Genomic DNA, 22,530 nt, shown 5'->3' with positions numbered 1-22,530 from the left:
TGATGTCCCCATTAGACCACTTAGATTAATGTAAATTATATGCTAGACTTAAGTAGAAAGTAGGGGTATATTGGGCAACCTAATGATAAAACTAGGTATATTTTAATAAAATATAATACGAAGGTATTTTTAATTTTAATGAATATAAAAAAGAGGTATTTTTCAATTTTTGCTTTATCAGATTACAACAGCCCATATATTTATAAAAGCCCAGCCCAGTCAGGTAAATAGAAAAGCCCAGCCCACTAATTTTAGGGCAACATCCTTATGTTTATTCCCACTCTTTCTTCTTCATTCTTTCTCAGCGGTGGAACACATCTTCTTCATACCTAAACCTCTCCTCCTTCTTTGCGCAGACACCACCACGGTCGGCAGTTTTAGACTTGTGAGTTTCTTCTTCTTCTTCTTCTTCCGACCTAATCTCTTTTTCTGTTAATGATTTTGCTTTTAGCAAGTTGGAATCGACATTGTTGTTTGTTTGGTTTTGTCATAGTTTGAATCTGGTTGAATCCATATTTTCATATCTCATATTAGTTTATTTTATGAATAATTGTTATTCGATTTCATGTGTAAAAGATACCCTTTTGAAAAATAATAATCAGTGAATGCTTCCAAGTTGAAAAAAGTGATTCTTTTTGCGAATGGTTCTCATTTATATTATTCTATTATATGCAGAAGCAAAGCTACCATGGTGAGAATCAGTGTTCTTAATGATGCTTTAAAGAGCATGTACAATGCTGAGAAGAGAGGCAAAAGACAAGTGATGATCAGACCCTCCTCAAAAGTGATCATCAAGTTCTTGATCGTCATGCAGAAGCATGGTAAGTATATGCGGAACTTGGCTTTTTTCACACGTTTAATTCATTACATTGCTGTTGTGTTTAAATGTAAACTATTTATTGTGATAGGTTACATTGGTGAGTTTGAATATGTTGATGACCACCGCTCTGGAAAAATTGTGGTGGAACTCAATGGAAGACTGAACAAGTGTGGTGTCATTAGTCCCCGATTTGATATTGGAGTCAAGGAGATTGAGGGTTGGACAGCAAGGTTGCTTCCATCTCGTCAGGTTAGTCTAATCCTATGAATTATGATTACTAAATTGTATGTGTTTGCAACTTGAGCAGGTTCATTTATATTTTGTACTTTAGGGATTTTGTGAACTTGGGATTGTTGAAAAAGTAGATTTTTGGTTTTGCGAAATGCTAGGAAGTTTTGAAATTTTGTTTAGGGCCACACTGCAAATTAAGAGTTATATCTTCTTTATTGTATAGCTTAGAGTGTCTGTCTCATTCATTCTTTCATACAAGCTTTCTTACATTCCTCTTTATGTGAAAACTTGCAGTTCGGCTACATTGTTTTGACTACCTCCGCCGGAATCATGGATCACGAGGAGGCTCGTAGGAAAAATGTTGGAGGCAAGGTTCTTGGTTTCTTTTACTAGTTCTATCCATGTTACTGAGTGTGGGGTTGTCTTTTTGTCATCAATTTTGAGATTTTCTGGATAATACGCTATGTAGGTCGTTTGTTTTAATTTAGACGATATTTGTTCTTAAAGAGGGAGTTTTTGTTTTTGGAGTTTTGCTACTTTCATGGAGAAATTCATCCATGTTTCTGGTTTCATTTATCCATTAGCTCAATACTTAATGCTTCTACCAAGTTTCTCATTACTTTGCGGTATGTGTTAGTGTTACTGTGTTAGAATTGCTGAAAAGTGTTTACTCAAGTGATCTAAAATATAAGATAAATGCAAGAACAGATGTCTTGTTATCATTGTTAAACAATCTTCTATTTAAGAATTTTTAATGTTAAACAAATACATTTATTCTAAAAGTTTTGACATTAGTACAGTATTTTGTTTTTATTTTTTATACAAAGATGGTTTTGGTGTTAATAGTAGTGTGCCTAACAAATAGTAGACCGGATGTGCTTATAATAGTAGGGAAGTCACTTTTGTCACTGGGATATTATTATTGATTACTTGTCTCAGGAACCAAAAGATTGAATGGTTTCAATGATTGATTTAACAAAGAAGACAAAACCATTGTCATCTTGGGGACACAGAATTATAAGACAACTATTGAAAAACAGTGTAACATCATGGGACAGTGGGGGGTCATCTGGTTCAAATTTTTCATAGCAGATTCCAACTAGAACACCATTGGCTTGTGTTTTGTTGAGAACCAAATGCAAAGTAACCTGAACTAGATTACCAATATGAATAGGCTGTTTAGGGTGTTATTGATCTTTTGTTGAGATGTTAATGAGAACATAGTAGAAATCAGAAGCAGCCAATGTTGCAGTCATTAATTTTTTAATTCTTGTTGTCCCCAGATCTCAAAGAGAGGTTCTTATATTGCCATTGAGGGGTGTACATAAATTTTTTTAAACTGCTCAACCCGCCTAATGTTTATATTGAGTGGGTTGAAAATAATATTAATCCGTCCAATTAACCCGAACTAACCCGACTAACCTAACTGAGAGAGTTTTTTTTTTTTTTGAATAATTTATATATATATATTTATAAAAAAATAGAAAATTCAAATTACTATATTTGTTTTATAGCGGATGATTTGAACTTTAAATTCAATTTTTATATTTATCTCATTATCACAATAATTAAAATATAACAATTGAATGTAAAAAAATAAAAATAAACATTAGTGCTCGGTTTGGACGGGTTAACCCGACTAAATCGATCAATGGTGGGTTGAATTTTTTTTTTCTTAATTGGGCGGGTTGCACTTAAATTTTTGTAACTCGATTTTTATATTAGGTTAAAAAAATAGATAAGTTGAGTAATACTTCTTTTTTGTTTTCATTAATAAAAAATTAAAGTAAATAAAGTAAAATGGGTATACAATGCAATTTTCTCTAAATAAAATGTAACGTTAACTTACTAAACCGATCGATGTACACCTTTTAAAGAAGAAATATTGTTATTTGAGGTTTAAGACTTGAACAATTCAATAAGTTACTCCATTTTTTATTGTTAGTCTGCTGAAAACTGTACGAGTTTTTAAGTCAAAAATTGGATAGCAATACTTTCTATTCTAAAGTATAATTTCATTGCTACATTGAACGGTCTTAAATATAGTATATACACACTCAATTGATGATTGTGGTTAAATACCAAATGAAAGTAGTTTATCATGTTTCCTGTCAAGCTCTCAACCTAATAATAATGAGAGACATTTTAAGAAGGGTAATATACTAATATCATTGGTGCAACTAATTTTAATAAATATTATAAAAAATTATTAATTAATTGTTAGACAATATTTTATGGTGGTGCTAGACATAACAGGTCTCATAGCAATGAATCGACTATAATCCTTTTATATATACTAGGTAGGAGTTACGTGCCGAGGCACGTAAATGTTAGTTTTAGGTAAAGTTTACTTTTTTTTTTCTTCTTATTTAGATTGTATGTGAATGTATGATTACACGAATGATTTGTTTTAGCAAATTAATATTTGTGCTATTATAATTGGTTGGTAAAATATAATTAGGTATATATAAATCAAAATAAAATGATACTTATTATTTACTTCTAGAAAATTGGGTATATGAAATACTTGCATACAATACTCCATGTAAATCCGTAGATAACAAGTCAATAGAAAGTGAAAGAAGCTCGGCACCAAGAAAAGTCTTAACACTAAATAAAATAAAATTACTGTAAAAGAAAAATGGCAACTTCTGCCTAATCTTCCATTGGTTCAACTGCTTGAATGGTGAACTGATTGTGAACTGAGAAGTAAAAAGACAATGAAGACAGAGTACTCTTACCAGTACCAGTAGAAAGACAATGAGAAGAACTTGAAGTTGTCGAGGCCACGGAGCGAGTAAATTGGAGTGGAGGCTTCAGGATTGACCTTGATTGAGAAAGAAGAGGAGAAGATGATGATAAAGAAAGAGAGTTTTAGTGTTAGTTATTTAAATGTAAACATTATAAATATGAAAGTGAGATTATTAAAAATTGCATTACAGTGAGATGGAATTGAGACCTGAGAGCAAATCTATGGAGAGAGGAGAAGAAGAGATGAGCGGGCAGAGATATTAGGTATGATTAACCTAATATCACATCCCCAAGTTCAAATTCAAAAAATTAACAATTTTCAAATTAAAACTGCTTCTTTATTTCATGATGATATTTATGAGTATAACTAAAAATATTCAGTTTCTTAAAAAAAAAAATAAAAAATAATAACAATAATTTGAATAACATTCAAATAACTTTTAAATAGGAAACACATGTATATTTATATTTATTTAATATACACGTATATTACTTTAATTCAAATTCATATTTAAAAAAAAAAAAACAGGGGAATCAAGCTCAGCCATCCTTTTGTTGCCCATGCAGGAATCAAGTCACACTGAGGAGACCAACTATTAATATTTTAAGAAGTTACAGGGGAATTTAATAATAATAAAAAAAAAAAGGAACACGAGATGAGAAACAGACCTATTGTTTAACAAAAGAATCATGTTTTTGTGTTTGCAGTGCTCTTTCAAATGCCTTTCTAAGTGGTGACACTTGTTCCTTGTGGGTCCCTCGCATCCAAAACCTGTAAAATGAAAAATGAGAAGGAAATTTAGAGAAAGAATGAAGGATAAAAAAATCATTCAATAGTGAATTAGCAATTTTTTAAGATGATCATATATGGTAGGACAGCAGAAAACTATCTAATATAGTACACTAAGATACAGTGATTTACTGATGATGCTTCTACATCACTAATAAGCAGGAACTGGCACTAAACTAACTGGCAATGCTTCTACATCACTAATTGAATTAAAATCAAATTAAGTTAACAATCTAGAGTGAAGTACACACACCTGGACAACAACATCCGAAGTATCTATCACTTTGTAGAGTTCACCCCAAATACGTTTACTTTGACCCTTCTCAAACATATTATGTCGAACCAGGTCTCTGAATCCATCCCCTTCACCTTCGTCAACATTGACATCATCACCATGCTTCTCCTCAAAAGCATCTACACATTACCACAAAAAAAAATTATCCTCAAATGAAAGGAAAAGCAATCAGTACTTAATAGAATCTAATAAAGAGTAGAATGCTTATAGCAATAATTACCCTGGGAACCATCAGCTTTCTTGAGTAAAGAATCATAATCAGCAGCTAAGAGTCTTGGTCGCTTCCTCTTAGTCTTTGGTCCAAAAGCATCCTGAAAGGGCTCTCTGTCGAGCAGATGAACTCTCGCTTGCTTCACAAATATCAAAAGAGCAAAATTATGTTAAATATATACTGCTATATAATGTTACTATAGAAAATCTAAACATTACCATTAGTATACCTCAAAAAGGCAATGGCTATCTTACAATGCCCTCACAGAATGAAAAATAATGCTAGAGAAAGGCATCATTCGTACCTTGTGGTGATCATTCAAGAGAGACAAAGGCAGTTTTCTCTCCTTCAAAATAACATTATAGTTATTCGACATTCGGCTTTGAAGTTCTTCACGGAAAAACTCGAGCTCCTTCTGATTTACAACACGGGTATTTCCTATAAAATGCAAAATAAAAATTAAAAAACACAATTCCTTCGCACAATAACTGGTATCCAAATATAATGAACTCTTCACAGGGAAGAGTAAGTACTTCCACAAAGCACAAACAACAATTTCGGTAAGTACCCAGAACCCAATTTCTCACTTTATCTAAGCCCAATACTGTATTCTATAACAAGAAAGACAGTACCCGAAAACTGCCAGTGCGCCATGATTATAAATATACAAAAGTAGGACAATTGCGTACCAAACCATCGGCGGTCGGGTTGGATTCGGGTACATGGCAGCTCGTCAGACTGAAACAATTCATTTATGTAAATAAACAGAGCAAACAGAGCTACGATTGATATATTTTTATAAGAAAAAAAGTTGACGGCGTTAAAAGAACCCGTTAAAAAAAATAAAAATTATTTATTTTTGGGTTAAAAAAAATAAAAGAATCGTTAAACCAAGAATTCCCGTTAAACCAAGAATTGCCGTTAGATAGGCACTTTTAATATATAAAGATATTTGTTTAGTTTTGAAACCAAATCAATTATAATCCATTTATATTTTATGTATTTTTATATTTAGGTCTAAAACTTGAATACAAACATTTGTTGGGTAAATTTTATTTTTATTTTTGTTTTCAAAGAATGAGAAATTAAGGTGAGAGAAATTTGGTGAGGCTGGCTGAGTTTTGGGTCTGTCTTCAAAGCTGGAGTTTTAATAAGTGTTTTTTTATTTGTTCAAAATTTCATTTTAGAAATAAAAAAATTAAAATAGTTTTGTATTTTTTTTTTTGACAAAAAGAAATGTATTTTATTCATGATCGGACAAATTATCTACTAAAATAGTTTGAAAAATAGTAGGGACAAACCCTCACCATAGCCACGACTTGGGAAAGAACAAGCGACAGTCGCCAAACAATTGACTGACTTGTTCCCAGATCGTTTAATAAAAACACAAAAAACATTATTAAGATCAGAGATTAAAGTATAATAATCAAAAATAACTAAACCAAAATGAGATAATAACTGAGTCGAACTATACAGAGCATCAATGATGCTTTTACAATCCGACTCAACAACAACTTGATCTAGGTCCTGTTCTTTGATCCAGCTCAAAGTTTCTTTCAACCCAATTGCCTTCGCCAAAAAAAGAGAGGCATGATCATGCAATTGTTTAGAGCAATGATAAAGGACAACTCTATGATGATGACGGGCCAACCTTCCAATCCCAAAATAAAAAGGCCCAGACGTGATAGAGGAATCTACATTGACTTTAATCATATCAATACTGGAAACCGACCAATGCTTCACATGAACACAAGAACTGGAATTCATTGTGTTTGCAGAATTTTAGTGAGCGATCATCCATTGATTAAAGTTAGACAATACAGAAACCACCACTCCATTTGCAGCAGAATTTTACTTTGTCAAACAAGTCAATTTCTTGCTTTCCAAAGAGACCAACAAATCATCGCAACATGACAAACCAAAGTCTTCAAAAATCCTATGACCAGTTGATAAAATCATCCTGACAAATCTATGACCGAAAGGTTGGAAATAGCCCCATCAACCCGTTGTTAACAAACTTTGGCTAAAGGACACTCAATCAAAATGTGGAGAATTAATTCATTCATACTTTAGCACACCAGGCAAATGACGACTACATCAACATGCCCACCTTTTCAACTAGTTAGCTTGCAACTTTCCACTATTTAGCTAGCAACAGTAATGAAAGGGTTGTTGAAATATGATTTATTAACCTTTTTTTTTTTATCGATCTCTTGCTAAATAGAAAAATATCCAATATACTTTTGAGAAAATTACATTCTATACCTTTTTTATATTGTCCTCTTTTATTTTTAGTCTCTTTTTTAAAGTCTATCATTTTTACTTCTTTTTTTAAATATTGTACCAATTTCGCCCCGTCACTTCAAGATACTATCTTATGTCAGGGTATTTTGGGTACAATACATATAAAAAGAGGTATATTTCAATTAAATATAAAATCAGAGCTAAATTTAATTAATTAATTAATAAAAGTGGTATTTTTTTTATCTTTTTGAGAGTCAATATAACATTTATTAGTAATTTAAATTATGCAAAAAATTAGCATAGAGGTGTATACACATGACATGACCAAAATGGTTGGATGGTTGTTGGAGAAAAAGAAGTTTAATTGTTAAAACAATTATTAATATGACACAAGTAAAAAATTAAAATCAAACTCAAAAGTGAATTAGCCATGTAAGAGTTGTGAATTTGAATCACTTCCATAAGAAGATAAACTGGGTGGGACAGGAATATCGACAGACCCTTCAAACATGGACACAACTTTCTTCATTCCAGGACGAATTGAAGGCTCTTCTTGTATACACCACACTCCAATTTTCACAATTTTTTCAAACTCCAACATGTTCACTTCTTCATCTTGCACTAGATTCCTTACTTTATTAGCCTTGAAACACTCACAAACCCAGTCCACCAAGATGGCTTCTTTCTCAGGAACATTCACATCAACATGTGGACGACAACATGTGATCACCAACAGAACAATTCCAAAGCTGTAAACATCGGCTTTAGCTGTTATAGCCATGTTCTTATGCCACTCTGGTGCAACAAATCCTCTTGTCCCTCTAATACCAGTCATTGTCCTTGTTTGATCAGGCATCAGCAGCTTAGCCAATCCAAAATCCGCGATCTTAGCACAATGGTTTTCGTCTATTAATATGTTGTTGGGATTTATGTCACAATGAATGATTTGATTCTCACATTCTTCATGAAGATACAAGAGTCCTCTGGCTATTCCTTGAGCTATACAAACTCTTTCATTCCAGCTTGGCTTCACCTCAGATTTGTAGAGAAAATTTGCAAGAGAACCATTACTCATGAAGTCATAAACTAGCAGCCTGTTGGAGCCTTCATGGCAGAAGCCAAGCAAACGAAGCAAGTTTCGATGGTGAGTTCTTCCTATGGACCTCATTTCATTGCGAAACTCAACTTCTCCTTCGGCTGCAACTTTCTCTAGTCTTTTCACAGCAATGGCTCTGTCTCCATATGGCAATATTCCTTTGAAGACTGTCCCAAAAGCACCTCTGCCCAATTGCTCATTGAATCCATTGGTTGCAAGTTCGAGTTGGTGGTAGGTAAATGACTTCAGTGAGAGTACTTCTTTATCATTCTTTGAATCAAGCTCGTTTTCACTAGGCCTGAAATAGTTTCTGCAAAGAAAGAATAGAGAAAACAATATGATGATAAGGGAAAAACTTGTACAAGTAAGTCCAATGATCAATGTATCAATTCTATGCTCTTTCTTGACATGTTTACTTGTGCCAGCATCTGTATTGATGAAGCTGTTGCTTCCATTATGGACCTTGATTATGGTTGTATCGAAACCTATTCGCCCAGCTTTGGCAAATCTCAAGGGAAACTTTTGTTTGTAGCAACCATTTCTGTTAGAGAAAGCAGCTTGGCAATTACACTCATTCAAACAGCTTTGTTTACAAGTATCCTTGTCAACCAGTGAGAGGAATTCGTAAGTGTCCGGTTCCCATCTCAAACCGTCTAATTCAGCTATAGAAACCGCCTTGTCACAGCCTTCTATGGTTGAATTTCTGTTGCAGCCTAAAGTCTTCTGGTTTTTATCAATGTAATCTAAACCAGGAAGACAAAGACAAACAGGTTCTTGATTTATAAGCTGACAATATGAATTGATGCCACATAATCCAATTGGAGCACAAAGATTGGTAGTTGAAGACCACTCAACAAACCAGCTGCTGTTCTGAACCAAATTATGAGAGTACAATCTAAATATTCCATCTACATCTATTGTCAAACGACACATAACTAAGCTTCTACCTTCAATAACATTTTTAATGTTGAAACCAGTAGAGTTGACAAGGTATAATTGACCATTAGAATCAAGATTCAGACTTAAGTTGTCTCCTTCAGTATCTGAAGTCCAGTACTCTTGCTCAGGCAAGAATCCACCTTGAAAAGTTGCCAAGTACTGCCCGAGATTTCCACTTGTCTCCAACTGAAGCCGAAATCTTCCTGTGGAGTGATTCGTCTTTGACACGGCTGAAACAAGCTGGTTTCCAGCAACTAAGCTCTGTCCTGGCAAAAGGGTATCTGTAGGATGATCAAAACTCTGCCAAATGATGGTTGAATTTGAGTTGTAGAGGACAAAATTGCCCGAATCGAGCATGGATGCTGATGCAGCTGGCTGAGATGAATTTGCAATGAGCGCCTTTTGCAGGCCTTGTTCATCTTGCAAAACAAGTCTTCCTTCACTCCTTAAAATAAGTAAAACATCATTGGAAATTGGAGGTCCATCCCGGTTAGCTGTCCATGTAACCGTTTTCTGGTTTATTTTCTCAAACCAAATTCCAACTTCATAGCCATTGTTTTGTGTTTTGTAGAAACCAAATGCAAACTGACCAGAACTTGATAACCAATATGAGTTAGTCATATTGGGATTGAGAGAAGAGCCTAAGCTGATTTTGGTATCATTTTTTTGACAAGTTATCATAGAAATGTTAGTCATGAGAAGAAAGAACAAAACTATAAAAGCTTCCATTTTTAGTTTCAATGCCTTTTGAGTTTTTACTAATTCGTTTTAAGTATCACTCCCATGATGTAGAGACTTGGTCTCCACATTCAATCATGGGACCTTTCATCATTGAAAAGGAAAATAAAGCCATCACTATTGATAACATCAAATAATATCTTTACATTGAAGAAATTTCCTAGACTAGTAGTGTCCATACAGCTTGTAGTATATTTTATAAAAATGCAATTAAAAATTGGTTCTTTCATAGTAGTGAACCATTACATGGCTGCTATTGTTTTATAATAAGGAAGAATGAAAGATTTTTGACTTTCAACATAAGACAGATCAGAACACAGACTGTTTAAGATAATGAAACATTGGAAAATGTAAAAACATTTGTTGATTATAGAATTCTAACAAAACTAATAATTATTTTATTTGCTATTAGGACAAAAATAAATCTAATTAATTTTGGTGGAGCCAAACCTGGTCTTGAGGAAAGGCTCAGCATGTATATATACTAATATCTAGCATCATATTTTTGTAATAAAATATAATTAGAAATATTAATGTAATTTAGGCTTAGCTAAAGCCAAGGATAGGGTGTTATTGGGGTAGGTCAAACACACATTTTAAACAAAATTTCACATGAATTATAATTTTTTTTGCATCTTTTGACAATACTTTATCTTGAATTCCAATATTAAATTTATTAAATTAACCATCTTTTTCTCAAATAGTCATACAAATACAAGAAAACAAGTTATTACTTGAAGACTAAATAAAAAACAAGACTTTAAAAGGTTCTGAATCAAAACTGACCATTTAATAAACACAAATGCCACAAACCAGTAATGTAAGGCTATTATGAATTCGTACTTTATTTTTGACAGTTTTCAAAAGAAAGAAAAAAGAAATCCACAACCCATTTGACATGTAAAAAGGAACTTAAATGGAAACAAAAATATAATACACATGATTGGATGTTTGAAAAAAAAAATTAACTGGTTAAGATGTGTGAGGTACTGCTGTAAGAGGTGAACATGGGAGGAACAAGAATGTCTGCAGACCCTTCAAACATGGCCATAACTTTCTTCATTCCTGGACGAATTGTTGGATCTTCTTGGACACACCACAGTCCAATTTTCACCATTTTTTCGAATTCATGCTCGTCTACTTGTTCATCTTGCACTAGATTTCCCACTTCATTAGCCTGAAAACACTCATAAACCCAGTCTACCAAGATGGCTTCATTCTCAGGCACATTGACATCAACATGTGGACGACAACATATGACAACCAACAGAACAATTCCAAAGCTGTAAACATCGGCTTTCGCTGTTATAGCCATGTTCTTGTACCACTCTGGAGCAACAAATCCTCTAGTTCCTTTAATACCAGTCATTGTCCTTGTTTGATCAGGCATCAACAGCTTAGCCAATCCAAAATCCGCGATCTTAGCACAATGGTTTTCGTCTATCAATATGTTGTTGGGATTTATGTCACAATGAATGATTTGATTCTCACATTCTTCATGAAGATATAAGAGTCCTCTGGCTATCCCTTTAGCTATGCAAACTCTTTCATTCCAGCTAGGCTTCACCTCAGAGTTGTAGAGGAAATTCGCAAGAGAACCATTAACCATGAAGTCATAAACTAGCAGCCTGTTGGAGCCTTCATGGCAGAAGCCAAGCAAACGAAGCAAGTTTCGATGGTGAGTTCTTGCTATGGATCTCATTTCGTTGCGAAACTCAACTTCTCCTTCGGCTGTAACTTTCTCTAGTCTTTTCACTGCAATGGTTTTCTCCCCACATGACAATTTTCCTTTGAAGACTGTCCCAAAAGCACCCTTGCCCAATTTTTCAGCAAAGCCATTGGTTGCAAGCTCGAGTTCGCGGTAAGTAAATGACCTCTGAGAGAGTTCTTCATCAGCTATTGCATTATGAGGAACTTTGTCATAAGGCTTGTAACGGTTTCTGCAGAGAAGGAACAGAGAAAATAGTAGGAAACTTAAAGAAAAACTTAAACAAGCAAAGCCAATGATCAAGATTTCCTTTCTTCTTCCACTTCCACCTTGTTTGATTCCTTGATCTGAGTCTTCATTAGTGAAGCTTCCATTATGGACCTTGATTATTGTTATGTCAAAGCCTTTTCTCCCCACTTTGGAAAATCTCAAGGGAAACTTGAACTTGTAACACCCTTCACTATTAGAAAAAGCAATTTGACAAGTACAATCTCTCAAGCAGCTCTTTTCACAAGTTTCCTTGTCCACCAATGGCATGACTGCATAAGAGTCTGGTTCCCATCTCATCCCATCCAATTCGACTATCGAAACCTCCTTACGACAGTCCTCCATTGTTGAATTCCTTTTGCAGCCTGAAGTCCTCTTGCTCAGATCAATGTAGTCTAAACCAGGAAGACACAAACAAACTGGCTCTTGATCAACAAGCTCACAATATGAATTTAAGCCACATAAACCAATAGGAGCACACTTATTGCTAGTTGAACTCCATACAACTAACCAACTGCTGTTCTGAGCCATATCATGAGAGTACAATCTAAGTATTCCATCAACATCAATTGTCAAACGACACATAACTAGGCCTCTAGCTTCAACAACATTCATTACATTAAACCCTGTGGAATTGACTAAGTATAATTGGCCATTTGAATCAAGATTCAGACTCAAATGTTCTCCTTCAGTGTCTGAACTCCAGTACTGCTGCTCAGCCAAAGATCCACCTTGATACACTGCAGGGTATTGCCCCAACTCTCCATTAGTATGCAGCAATAGCCGAAATCTTCCTGAGGAGCGATTCGTCTCAGAAACAGATGAGACTAACTGGTTTCCAGCCACAAGAGGCTGCCTTGGCAAAAGGGTATTTGTAGGATAAGCAAAGCTTTGCCAAATGATGGTTGAATTCGAGTTGTGGAGGACGAAATTCCCCGAATCGAGCATGGAAGCTGAGGCTGCAAGCTCAGTGGAATTGGCAATGATGGACTTTTGCTGGCCTTGTTTATCTAGCAAAACAAGTCTTCCTTCACTGTTTAGAAGCAGTGTATCATCAATGGACAATGGAGGGCTGTCCCTATTGGCTGTCCATACAACTGTTTTCTGGTTTATTTTCTCAAACCAAATTCCAACTGCAAAGCCATTGTTTTGTATTTTGTAGAAGCCAAATGCAAACTTGCCAGTTTTTGATAACCAATATGAGTTATTGGTATTTGGAGTGAGAGATGAGCCTAAGCTGATTTTGTTGTCTCTTTGTTGAGCAAATACTATAGAGACTTTAGTCACTATAAGAATGAAGAAAACTAATGTTAATGCTCCCATTTTTGGTGTATAGAGTTCTGAGAGTTTTGTTTATGTAACTATATTTTATGCTGTGAAGAAGAAATAACTCTTCATGGACTGATTCATTGGTGGCACTGATATACAATAAATAAGCTAAAAAGAATTGTTACATATGTATGGACAAACAAGCTAAAAGAAAAGTCAACTTGCTAGCAAAAAGAATGAACAGCTGGCTAGAATAAAATCAATAGCATTTCTATAAAGCTCAACCTACATCTTTAGTTTTAATTCATCTATTTTGTCTTTTTGTATGGTCATTCTATTTTTTTCCCTATCAATAGGTCAATAAACGTAACGGGATAATTTCACAAATTTAAATAAATAAATAAATAAATAATATAATAATTATGAAAATACGGTTTTATAGAATTTTAAATATTTTTACAAATTTTTTAATTTTATTTACAGAAAAATACGGTTCTTTTATGTTATATTAATGTTAATTTATTGTTGATTTTTTATTATCTGCATGTTATTTTTTATTGTTGTTTTGATGTTATTTAGAAGTTATTTTCATGTTACTTTTATGTAGTTTCTTTTTGTTTTCGTGTTGTTTTTATGAGAAACCGTTAAAATATTAATAAAATGTATTTTTTTTTTTTATAAAAATTAGTGTCTTATACAATTATTGATTTTTTTTTATCCATTTCAAATAAATAAATTTATTGTATTTTATTTATAGGCTTTTGTATTTTGTCTTTTTATCTAATTTTATTTATCGTTAATCTTAAAATAAAAATGCAGAAGAAACACATTTTTTTTTTTTAAAATTACTTCATATACTATTTTTTTAATTTTTTTTAAAATTTACGGTTTGGGTTGTTTTAGTGGTTTATCCGATAATTTTTATGTGAGTTGTTAAACGGATTTTAGTTGCGATTTAGATTTGTTACGTTAGTTGCTATAGAGATTTTTGTGTGAAATTCCGTAAAAATACAAAAAAGAATTTTTTAAAGTGTAAAAATAATTTTTTTTTTGTAACTGTCTTTACTCTTACCTCATTTAATTAAGTTTTCATTTTTATTTATAACTAAAAATATAAACAAAATAAAATTTTTGACTTATTTCAAATATTAAATAATTATTATAAAGAAATTTAGCTTTCTATTGATTAAAATTATTTTTCTAAATTTAAGTTATTATAGACTAACATTTTATAAAATCAATTCTATCCCTCTATCTCATACACCTACCTTCTCTCTTCCTTCCTTCTCTCTCTTGCTCTTTGAACTCACTCTAAGAACTCGACCCACATACCACAACTCCGGTCCTTTCTCTCCATAACCACCGCGATCACAGACCCAACGACCCACGAATCTAATGACCACCGTGAACCTAACAACCCACAGACCTAATAATTTTTCTATCAGCCACAGCTTCTCCATTGAATTGTTTTTTATTATGTGCATAATTTAGAGTTAAAATATATAAAATTATTAATATGTTTATTTGAGTTTATGTTAAATTTTGACGTCAGAATGGTTTGATATATGTTTTGAGAAAAATTTGAATTTTTAACCTAGTTCGATGCAGCGTAATATAGACTCGATATATTTTTGTTGTGGAAAGCGAAAAAATTTGAAGACGATAGCACGATGTAGCCCCAATAATATCTTTATAAGTTTATTTAGATTTAGATACTAAAAAAATCGTTAGGAATTCTTCCAATCTTTTTGTGATTTTATTCCGGTTTAGTCTTTTTTTTTTTCGATTAAATTAAAGTCTTTTCTATGACATTTTTCTAATAGCAAAATGTTTGTTTGTGATAATCACTTAAGATAAATAAAGATTACACTAGGTTTATTCGTTTTAATCAATCCATCAAATTATTTCATATGTAAAGTTCCACTATTAATTGTATCAATTATTATTATTTGCAGCATAATACATTAAAGAGAAATGTTTGAGAATACCATACCATGATCAGGACCAAGAAGACAACTTTTCAGTTGGTTGTTTTGAGCATTGGTCACCTTATTACCCGCCAAAATTCGAAACTGAAATCTTGTGCTTTTCACAGTAGAAATGACACTGTTTTTGAAAAGCTTCAATGGGTCATGTCCCTTTTCAAGCTCTGTTCCACCATGAAACATTTGAACCAAATTCATGGACGCATTATTCGAGCTGGGTTTCAACAAGACCTCTTTGTTATGGGCAAGATCGTTGAGTTTTGTTCGGTTGGCCAAGGCAGGGACTTGGATTATGCCTTATTGGTTTTGGATTGTGTAGAAAACCCAGATGGATTTCTTTGGAATACTATGATTAGGGGATTTGGCAAGACTAACCAGCCCCAAAGGGCATTTGAATTTTATAAGATAATGCAAGAAAAAGGTGGAAAGGTTGATAGTTTCACTTGTGCTTTCTTAGTTAAGGTTTCTGAGCAATTGGGATCAGATATTTTGAGCAAGCAGATTCATTGTTCTTGCTTAAAACATGGTTTGGATTCTCATGTCTTTGTGAGGAACACTCTCATTCATATGTATGGTATGTTTAGAGATATTCAAAATGCAGTTAAACTGTTTGATGAAATGTCCAGTCCAGATTTAGTTTCTTGGAACACAGTTCTTGATAGCTATGTCTACTGCGAAAAACACAAGGAAGGTTTGGAACATTTGTTGAGAATGCTCAAGAGTGGTACACAACCCGACGAGGCTACATTTGTTGTGACTCTCTCAGCATGTTCTGCATTGGGAGCCTTAGATTTCGGGAGATGGATTCATTCTTATATTAAGAGAACTGGTTTTCGCGATATCACCTCAGTATCAAATTCACTTGTTCACATGTATTCCAAGTGCGGAGCTGTTGAAGAAGCGTATGAAACATTCAACAACATGATGATGAAGAGGCGGAATTTGATATCATGGAACACGATGATTCTCGCACTTGCCAATCATGGTCATGTAGACAAGGCATTGTCATTGTTTTCCGAAATGTTAGAAGTTGAGAGACCGGACAATGTAAGTTTCTTGGGAGTTTTGTCTGCTTGTAGCCATGGTAGGTTGGTCAGCGAAGGTAGAAAATACTTTGATATTATGACTAAAGACTACAACATCAAACCAACAATGAAACACTATGGATGTATGGTTGATATCTTGGGGCGAGCCGGGTTGTTGGAAGAGGCTTACCAATTCATTATAAGTATGCCAATTGAATGCAATGCAATCATATGGAGAACTCTTCTCGCAGCTTGTCGAACTCATGGTGATGTGAAGCTTGGAAAGGAGGTGAGAAAACATCTTTTAAGGTTAGACCCAGATCACAGCAGTGACTATGTTCTTCTTGCAAACATGTATGCAAGTGCAGGGGAGTGGAACCGAGTTATCAGTGTAAGAAATTCAATGAAGGACCGGCATGTTAAAAAACCAGAGCCAGGGAATAGCTTCATTGAAGATTCATCGTCACTCACAGTCACACCAGATTTAATATGAAATTAACTGGTCATTTCTTGTATCAAATTTTACTGTGTAGTGCACTTATTGAATTGAATGTTTCATGTATTTTAACATTTACACAATAAAACAAAATTAGATTAAAAAATTATGCTGAATGATAAACAGCTAGTATATTTATAAATTTTACATATATGTGTGCAAATTAGCTAGTCATTACTATTGAAACCAGCATATTTATATAATATACAAAAGCATATTATAAACACAGGAACACTAATTTGGTTTCTATACAAAATTTGTATCCATTACAATTTTTATCAAACAATATTAATTACACTAATAGAGGAAGAGGGAATTGGAGGTGTTGGAATGTCAACAATCCCTTCCAACATCATACAAACTTTCTTCATAGAAGGTCTCAAAGATGGTTCATGTTGAATACACCAAAGTCCCAACTTAATCATCTTCTTCAGCTCATTACTCTCCACATCTTCTTCATGCACTAGTTTTCTCATTTCACCACCCACAAAACAGTCATAAACCCAATTAGCAAGAACAATTTCATTCTCAGGAACATCCATATCCACACTCCTTCTACAGCACACAATCTCCAACAACATAATTCCATAGCTGTAAACATCTGCTTTCACTGTTATTGGCATGTTCCTATGCCACTCTGGTGCCCAATACCCTCTTGTTCCTCTCAAACCAGTGTATGTTCTGGTTTGATCAGGCATCAGCAGCTTTGAGAGACCGAAATCAGCTATTTTCGCGCATGCTTGTTCATCCATAAGAATGTTTTCGGGTTTGATGTCACAGTGGATTATCTGTATTTCACACTCTTCATGCAGATAGGCCATTCCTCTAGCTATGTTCAAAGCTATTTCAGCTCTTTCTTCCCATGTTGGCTTGGTTTCGAATTGGAACAAGAAATCTGCTAAAGAACCGTTTTTCATGAACTCATAAACCAAAAGCCTGTTAGCTCCTTCATAACAGTAACCAAGAAGCTTAACAAGGTTCTTATGATGAGTTTTTCCAATTACTTTCATCTCATTCCTGAACTCTCTTTCGTTATCTGCAACCATTTTCTCTAGTCTCTTTATAGCCACAACTCTCCTGAAACTGTTTGTTGGTATGACACCTTTGAAAACTGCTCCATAAGCTCCTTGTCCCACTTGATGTTTGAAACCTTCTGTCGCCTTTTCTAGCTCGCTAAATTTGTATGGACGAATAGCAACATCCTCAAGAAAATCATGGTGCCACTGATCTGTAATCTTTCTGTATTCCCACATTCTAAATTTGAATATAAGCGCAATTGAAATCGCCAAGGCCATAAGGCCAAAACATGAAAGCACAATGCCACTGATAAAAATTCCAATTTGAACTCGTTGACTTCTTCCTTTAGTTACCCCTGTTGTGGTTGCGAGCACTTTGACCATGGTCACTACATAGCTATTTGTCTGATCTGCTTTGGCATATCTCAGTGGCAACCTTAGTTTGTTGCATGTGTTGGTTGCATATATAGCAATTTCACAATCACAATCATTCAAGCAATCTTGCTCACAAACACTCTTGTTGTTCATTGGAACAATAGAGTAGGAGTTGTTTTCCCACAAAACTCCATTAAATTCCACTACCGAAACTGTATTGTGATTATCACTTTTGCAATAATCTATCTTACTCTTTCTTTCACAGCCCAATCTTTTCTGGCTTTGGTCAATGAAATCATGACCTGAAAGACATGTACAATTGGGTCGTTGATGTTGATCATATAAACAATATGCATTCATGCCACACAATCCAGTAGGATCACACCTATTGTTAGTCGAATTCCATTCGGCATTCCAGCTGCTATTGACCTGAACCAAGCTGCGAGAATACAATCTTAATATTCCATCAACATCAATTGTTAGACGAAATGTAACATTATTGTTGGGGCGTATCCAATCTGCAGGGTGAACTGTGTATACACTAGCTTTGCTTGTAGAATTGAGCAGCTCTAATTGGCCATTGGGATGAAGACTAAGTGTAATTTTTGGTGATCCTTTCCAATAAGTTTTGGTGTCCCAGTAAGAATAATATTCTGAGGTATGTTTGTTTACAGGGTATTGAACCAAATTACCATCGTCCTGCATCCTAAGTATAAATCCTCCAGACGAGTGATTTGACTCGGAGACAGCTGAGACAAGCTCTTTTCCTGTCTCCAAAATCTGTCCTGGCAAAAGGGTATCTGTTGGATTCTCAAAACTCTGCCATATGATCTTGGAATCTGAGTTGTAGAGGACAAAATTACCTGAATCGAGCAGTGAAGCTGAGGCAGCAGGCTGATCAGGGGAAACAGAGTTGGCGAAATCATTCAAAACAAGTGTTGTGATATGTGGGAGTGGCTGCTGTTGATCCCGGTTTGCTGTCCATACCACTGTCTTCTCCTTTATCTTGTCAAGCCAGATTCCAATGGCAAAGCCATTGCCTTGTTTGTAGAAACCAAATGCAAACTGGCCTGAATTTGATAGCCAATAGGAGTTATTGGTTGAAGTAGAGATTGAAGAGTTAAGACTGATCATTTTTGTGGTATTATTTTGTTGAGCAGTTGAGATGGAGAATAGTATTTCAGTGATTAGAAGAAAGAACAAAACTATTATTGCATTTGCAGCCATAGTAATCAGTTGATCAAGTGTTTGGTTTGCAGAGAAACTAAAGTGGTTTATCCTAATAAGTATCAGTGGCCAAGACTCCTTTATTGATTGAAAGGTAATGTATTTGTTTAGAAATTTCAAGACCTGAAAGTCTAAATTCTGAAGCTTTATTTAGGTTCAAGTCTTTGTCAATGAAACTTGGCCACATGCTTTGCTTTATTTGGTCAAAGGACAGTAGCTACTTCCTTTGAAAGTCAATTGTGGCCACTTAATGAATTCACACAAACACTTCGAATATGTATATGTTTTTTCCACTTCAGTAACTTTGAAAGTCAATTGTGGAACAATGATGTCATGTTTCAAAGAGAAATTTTAAATTTAGTCTATTAGAGAGGGACACTTAATAGGATTTCCCTTTGAGTGGTTTTTCAATATGGCTTTAAGAAAATAATGAAATTGCACAGTAGAAAAATATAACTATCATTATTAAGAGGAGAAAACAAAACCATAATGGATATAAACTAAGATTCTGGAAAATAATAATAAGTAGGGGAATTTTTATTCTTTTGGTTATTTTTTTTTGGGCAAATTTTATAAAAATATGGCTTTAAAATTACTTTACACGAAAAATTTAAAAAACTGTTAAAAATATAACCAGTTACTTAGCAATCAGGTCATGACCCGTTGATTTGACTACTTGAGATTTTATGGATTTGACATGATACGAAAGTTATTCGAATCATGTTCGTGTTTTATAAATAGGAAATTTGAATTAATATGCTTAAATTACCTAATAATTTTTCCCCTAAATGCAAAGTTAGTAAAATTGGTCATATATGACCACTTTTCCTATTTTCCTAAACTACCCCTCTCATTTGAAACCCTCTCTCTTCGTCTCTCTCAGCCGAACAAACCCAACACCTAAAACAACCCATTTCAGCCACCACGGTTAGCACACAGCCCAACTCGCAACCCACTCCGACGAACTCGCAACCCCAACCCACTCCGAAAATGTCAAAGGTATGTGATTTATTTTGTTTGAGATTGTTTGTGAAATATTATTGGTTAGATTTAAGAATTTTATTGTGAAAATGGGATTCGGATCCGTGAAAATCGGATTCCGACTGTGAAAATGGTGAAAATGGCCTTCGGATCTGGGGAAGAAGGCCGGCCCGATGGGGTGCAGGTCGGTCCGATGGTCCGATTGTGGGTCCGAGTATGGGTCCGATGGTCCCTTTGGGTCGGGTCCGATGGTACGATTTAAGGGGTCCGATGGGTGGGGGTTCGGAGTGATCTGTATGGGCAGCAGGAGTTATGTCCGATGGGTCCGATGGGTACCCTATCGGGCCAATCGGACCCGAGATTAATTTTTTTTTTTTAAATATTAATGATTTAGTAATTGTTTTAGGTATTAATTTATTATTATATTATTTAGTGATTGTTTTAGGTATTAATTTATTTTTAATGACTTAATAAGTATTTTTTAATTAATTATTGTTAAGTAATAATTTTTTATTTATTATTAATTATTAATTATTGTTTTAGTATTAATTATTAATTATTGTTTTTATTTTTATTGTTTTATTAATTATTGTTTTAGTATTAATTATTAATAAGTATTTAGTGATTGTTCTATTTTTTTTATTAATAATTGTTTTATATTATTTATTAATTATTGTTTTATTATTAATTATTAATTTTTGTATTAATTTTTATTGTTTTATTAATTATTGTATTTTTATTAATTATTAATTAATATTTTATTATTAATTATTAATTATTGTATTAATTTGTATTGTGTTATTATTTATTATTTTTTTACTAATTATTAGTTATTAATTATTAATTTTTATTAATTATTAATTAATGTTTTATTATTAATTATTGTATTAATTTTTATTGTTTTATTAATTTTTATTTTTTTTACTAATTATTAATTATTAATTATTAATTTGTATTATTTATTAATTATTGCTTTATTATTAATTATTAATTTTTGTATTAATTTTTATTCTCTTATTAATTTTTTATTATTTATTGATTATTATTTTATTATTAATGATTAATTATTTTATTATTTTTTATTGTTTTATTAATTATTAATTATTGTTATATTATTGTTTTATTAATTATTGTTTTTTTTATTAATTATTGTTTTATTATTAATTATTGTATTATTTTTTATTGTTTTAATAATTTTTAATATTGTTTTATTTTTTATTGTTTTATTAATAATTAATTATTGTTTTATTAATTATTAATTATTGTTTTATTACTTATGAATTATTATTTTAGTATAAATTATTAATTATTTTTTATAATTTTTATTGTTTTATTGATTATTGTTTAATTATTAATTATTAATCATGAGTTATTGTTTTATTTTTTATTGTTTTATCAATTATTGGTTATGGTTTTATTATTAATTATTTATCGTTGTTGGTTTTTTTTTTTTTTTTTTTTTTTTTCAGGGAACTGCACATCTTATAATTCCAGTGTTGGACCATTACACAGGCCGTGTCACATGGCGCGGGGGTAGTTACTACTACCCGAAGATTAAGGCTAAATTTGAAGCATTCAACCTATTGGACAGGGTGAGGGAATCCCCTTTCAAACAATTTTTCGAGAGAGAGCCCATACAATTTTCAGGAGCATTTTTTCATCAGTTGATGCTTCACAAAATAAAATCTGACAAGCCGGACGAGGTGCATTTCTATGTGGGAAGGAAGAGATGTAGATTTGGGAGGGTGGAGTTCGGCTTGGTCACCGGGTTAAACTTGTTGCCCGGCCCTACTGAGGAAGACATCAAACAAAATGGAAGCTCTGACCGGTTGATTATGGAATATTTCAACGGTAGTTCTTCGATCAGCTTTGGCCAACTGCGCAGAGTTTTTGAGAGCTGCACAGAAGCTGATGATGTCTACAAGTTGGGGATGGCCTTGTTTGTTATGAGCGTCCTCACTGGTAAGGAGGAGAAGACTGTCGTTCCTCCTTTTGTGATAAGAATGGTTGATAACCTTCCATTCTTCTACGAGTAGCCCTGGGGAAAGATTTCTTACACCAAGCTG

At 33.4% G+C, this 22,530-nt stretch overlaps 6 protein-coding genes across 7 annotated transcripts; 2 read left to right on the top strand and 4 right to left on the bottom strand.

Moving 5' to 3' along the window:
- Positions 1-226: 226 nt before the first annotated feature.
- Positions 227-1,670, top strand: LOC115710452 (small ribosomal subunit protein uS8z/uS8w). Its single transcript, XM_030638817.2, has 4 exons — positions 227-385; positions 676-821; positions 909-1,069; positions 1,346-1,670. The coding sequence occupies exons 2-4, from the start codon at positions 689-691 to the stop codon at positions 1,442-1,444; spliced, it is 393 nt and encodes a 130-aa protein (XP_030494677.1). The 5' UTR covers positions 227-385; positions 676-688; the 3' UTR covers positions 1,445-1,670.
- A 2,793-nt stretch (positions 1,671-4,463) lies between these two features.
- On the bottom strand, positions 4,464-6,865 carry LOC133032168 (nuclear/nucleolar GTPase 2-like). The gene is made up of 6 exons (XM_061106034.1): positions 6,494-6,865; positions 5,788-5,836; positions 5,403-5,536; positions 5,108-5,237; positions 4,846-5,006; positions 4,464-4,574 (listed from the first exon to the last, which is right to left on the bottom strand). Exons 1-6 carry the CDS (start codon positions 6,863-6,865, stop codon positions 4,530-4,532), a joined length of 891 nt encoding a protein of 296 aa, XP_060962017.1. The 3' UTR covers positions 4,464-4,529.
- A 726-nt stretch (positions 6,866-7,591) lies between these two features.
- LOC115710400 (G-type lectin S-receptor-like serine/threonine-protein kinase LECRK1) lies at positions 7,592-10,106 on the bottom strand. The gene has a single exon (XM_030638766.2). It carries the CDS (start codon positions 10,104-10,106, stop codon positions 7,767-7,769), a length of 2,340 nt encoding a protein of 779 aa, XP_030494626.2. The 3' UTR covers positions 7,592-7,766.
- Positions 10,107-10,690: 584 nt separating this feature from the next.
- Positions 10,691-13,716, bottom strand: LOC115710414 (G-type lectin S-receptor-like serine/threonine-protein kinase LECRK1). The gene has a single exon (XM_030638778.2). The coding sequence runs from the start codon at positions 13,411-13,413 to the stop codon at positions 11,080-11,082; it is 2,334 nt and encodes a 777-aa protein (XP_030494638.2). The 5' UTR covers positions 13,414-13,716; the 3' UTR covers positions 10,691-11,079.
- A 797-nt stretch (positions 13,717-14,513) lies between these two features.
- Positions 14,514-16,988, top strand: LOC115720032 (pentatricopeptide repeat-containing protein At5g66520). Its single transcript, XM_030649199.2, has one exon. It carries the CDS (start codon positions 15,354-15,356, stop codon positions 16,860-16,862), a length of 1,509 nt encoding a protein of 502 aa, XP_030505059.2. The 5' UTR covers positions 14,514-15,353; the 3' UTR covers positions 16,863-16,988.
- A 54-nt stretch (positions 16,989-17,042) lies between these two features.
- Positions 17,043-19,483, bottom strand: LOC115710405 (G-type lectin S-receptor-like serine/threonine-protein kinase LECRK1). 2 transcript variants are annotated; one of them, XM_030638774.2, is made up of 2 exons: positions 19,120-19,256; positions 17,043-19,036 (listed from the first exon to the last, which is right to left on the bottom strand). In XM_030638774.2, exons 1-2 carry the CDS (start codon positions 19,180-19,182, stop codon positions 17,144-17,146), a joined length of 1,956 nt encoding a protein of 651 aa, XP_030494634.2. In that variant the 5' UTR covers positions 19,183-19,256; the 3' UTR covers positions 17,043-17,143. The 2 variants fall into 2 exon arrangements, with proteins under 2 accessions (XP_030494634.2, XP_030494629.2); XM_030638769.2 differs by having other exon boundaries at positions 17,043-19,483.
- Between the last annotated feature and the right edge of the window lie 3,047 nt (positions 19,484-22,530).

Source organism: Cannabis sativa, chromosome X, assembly GCF_029168945.1.
Source record: "Cannabis sativa cultivar Pink pepper isolate KNU-18-1 chromosome X, ASM2916894v1, whole genome shotgun sequence".
Lineage (NCBI taxonomy): Eukaryota > Viridiplantae > Streptophyta > Magnoliopsida > Rosales > Cannabaceae > Cannabis > Cannabis sativa.
Note: the sequence above shows the minus strand (reverse complement) of the source record. Positions and strands in the feature narration are given on the sequence as shown.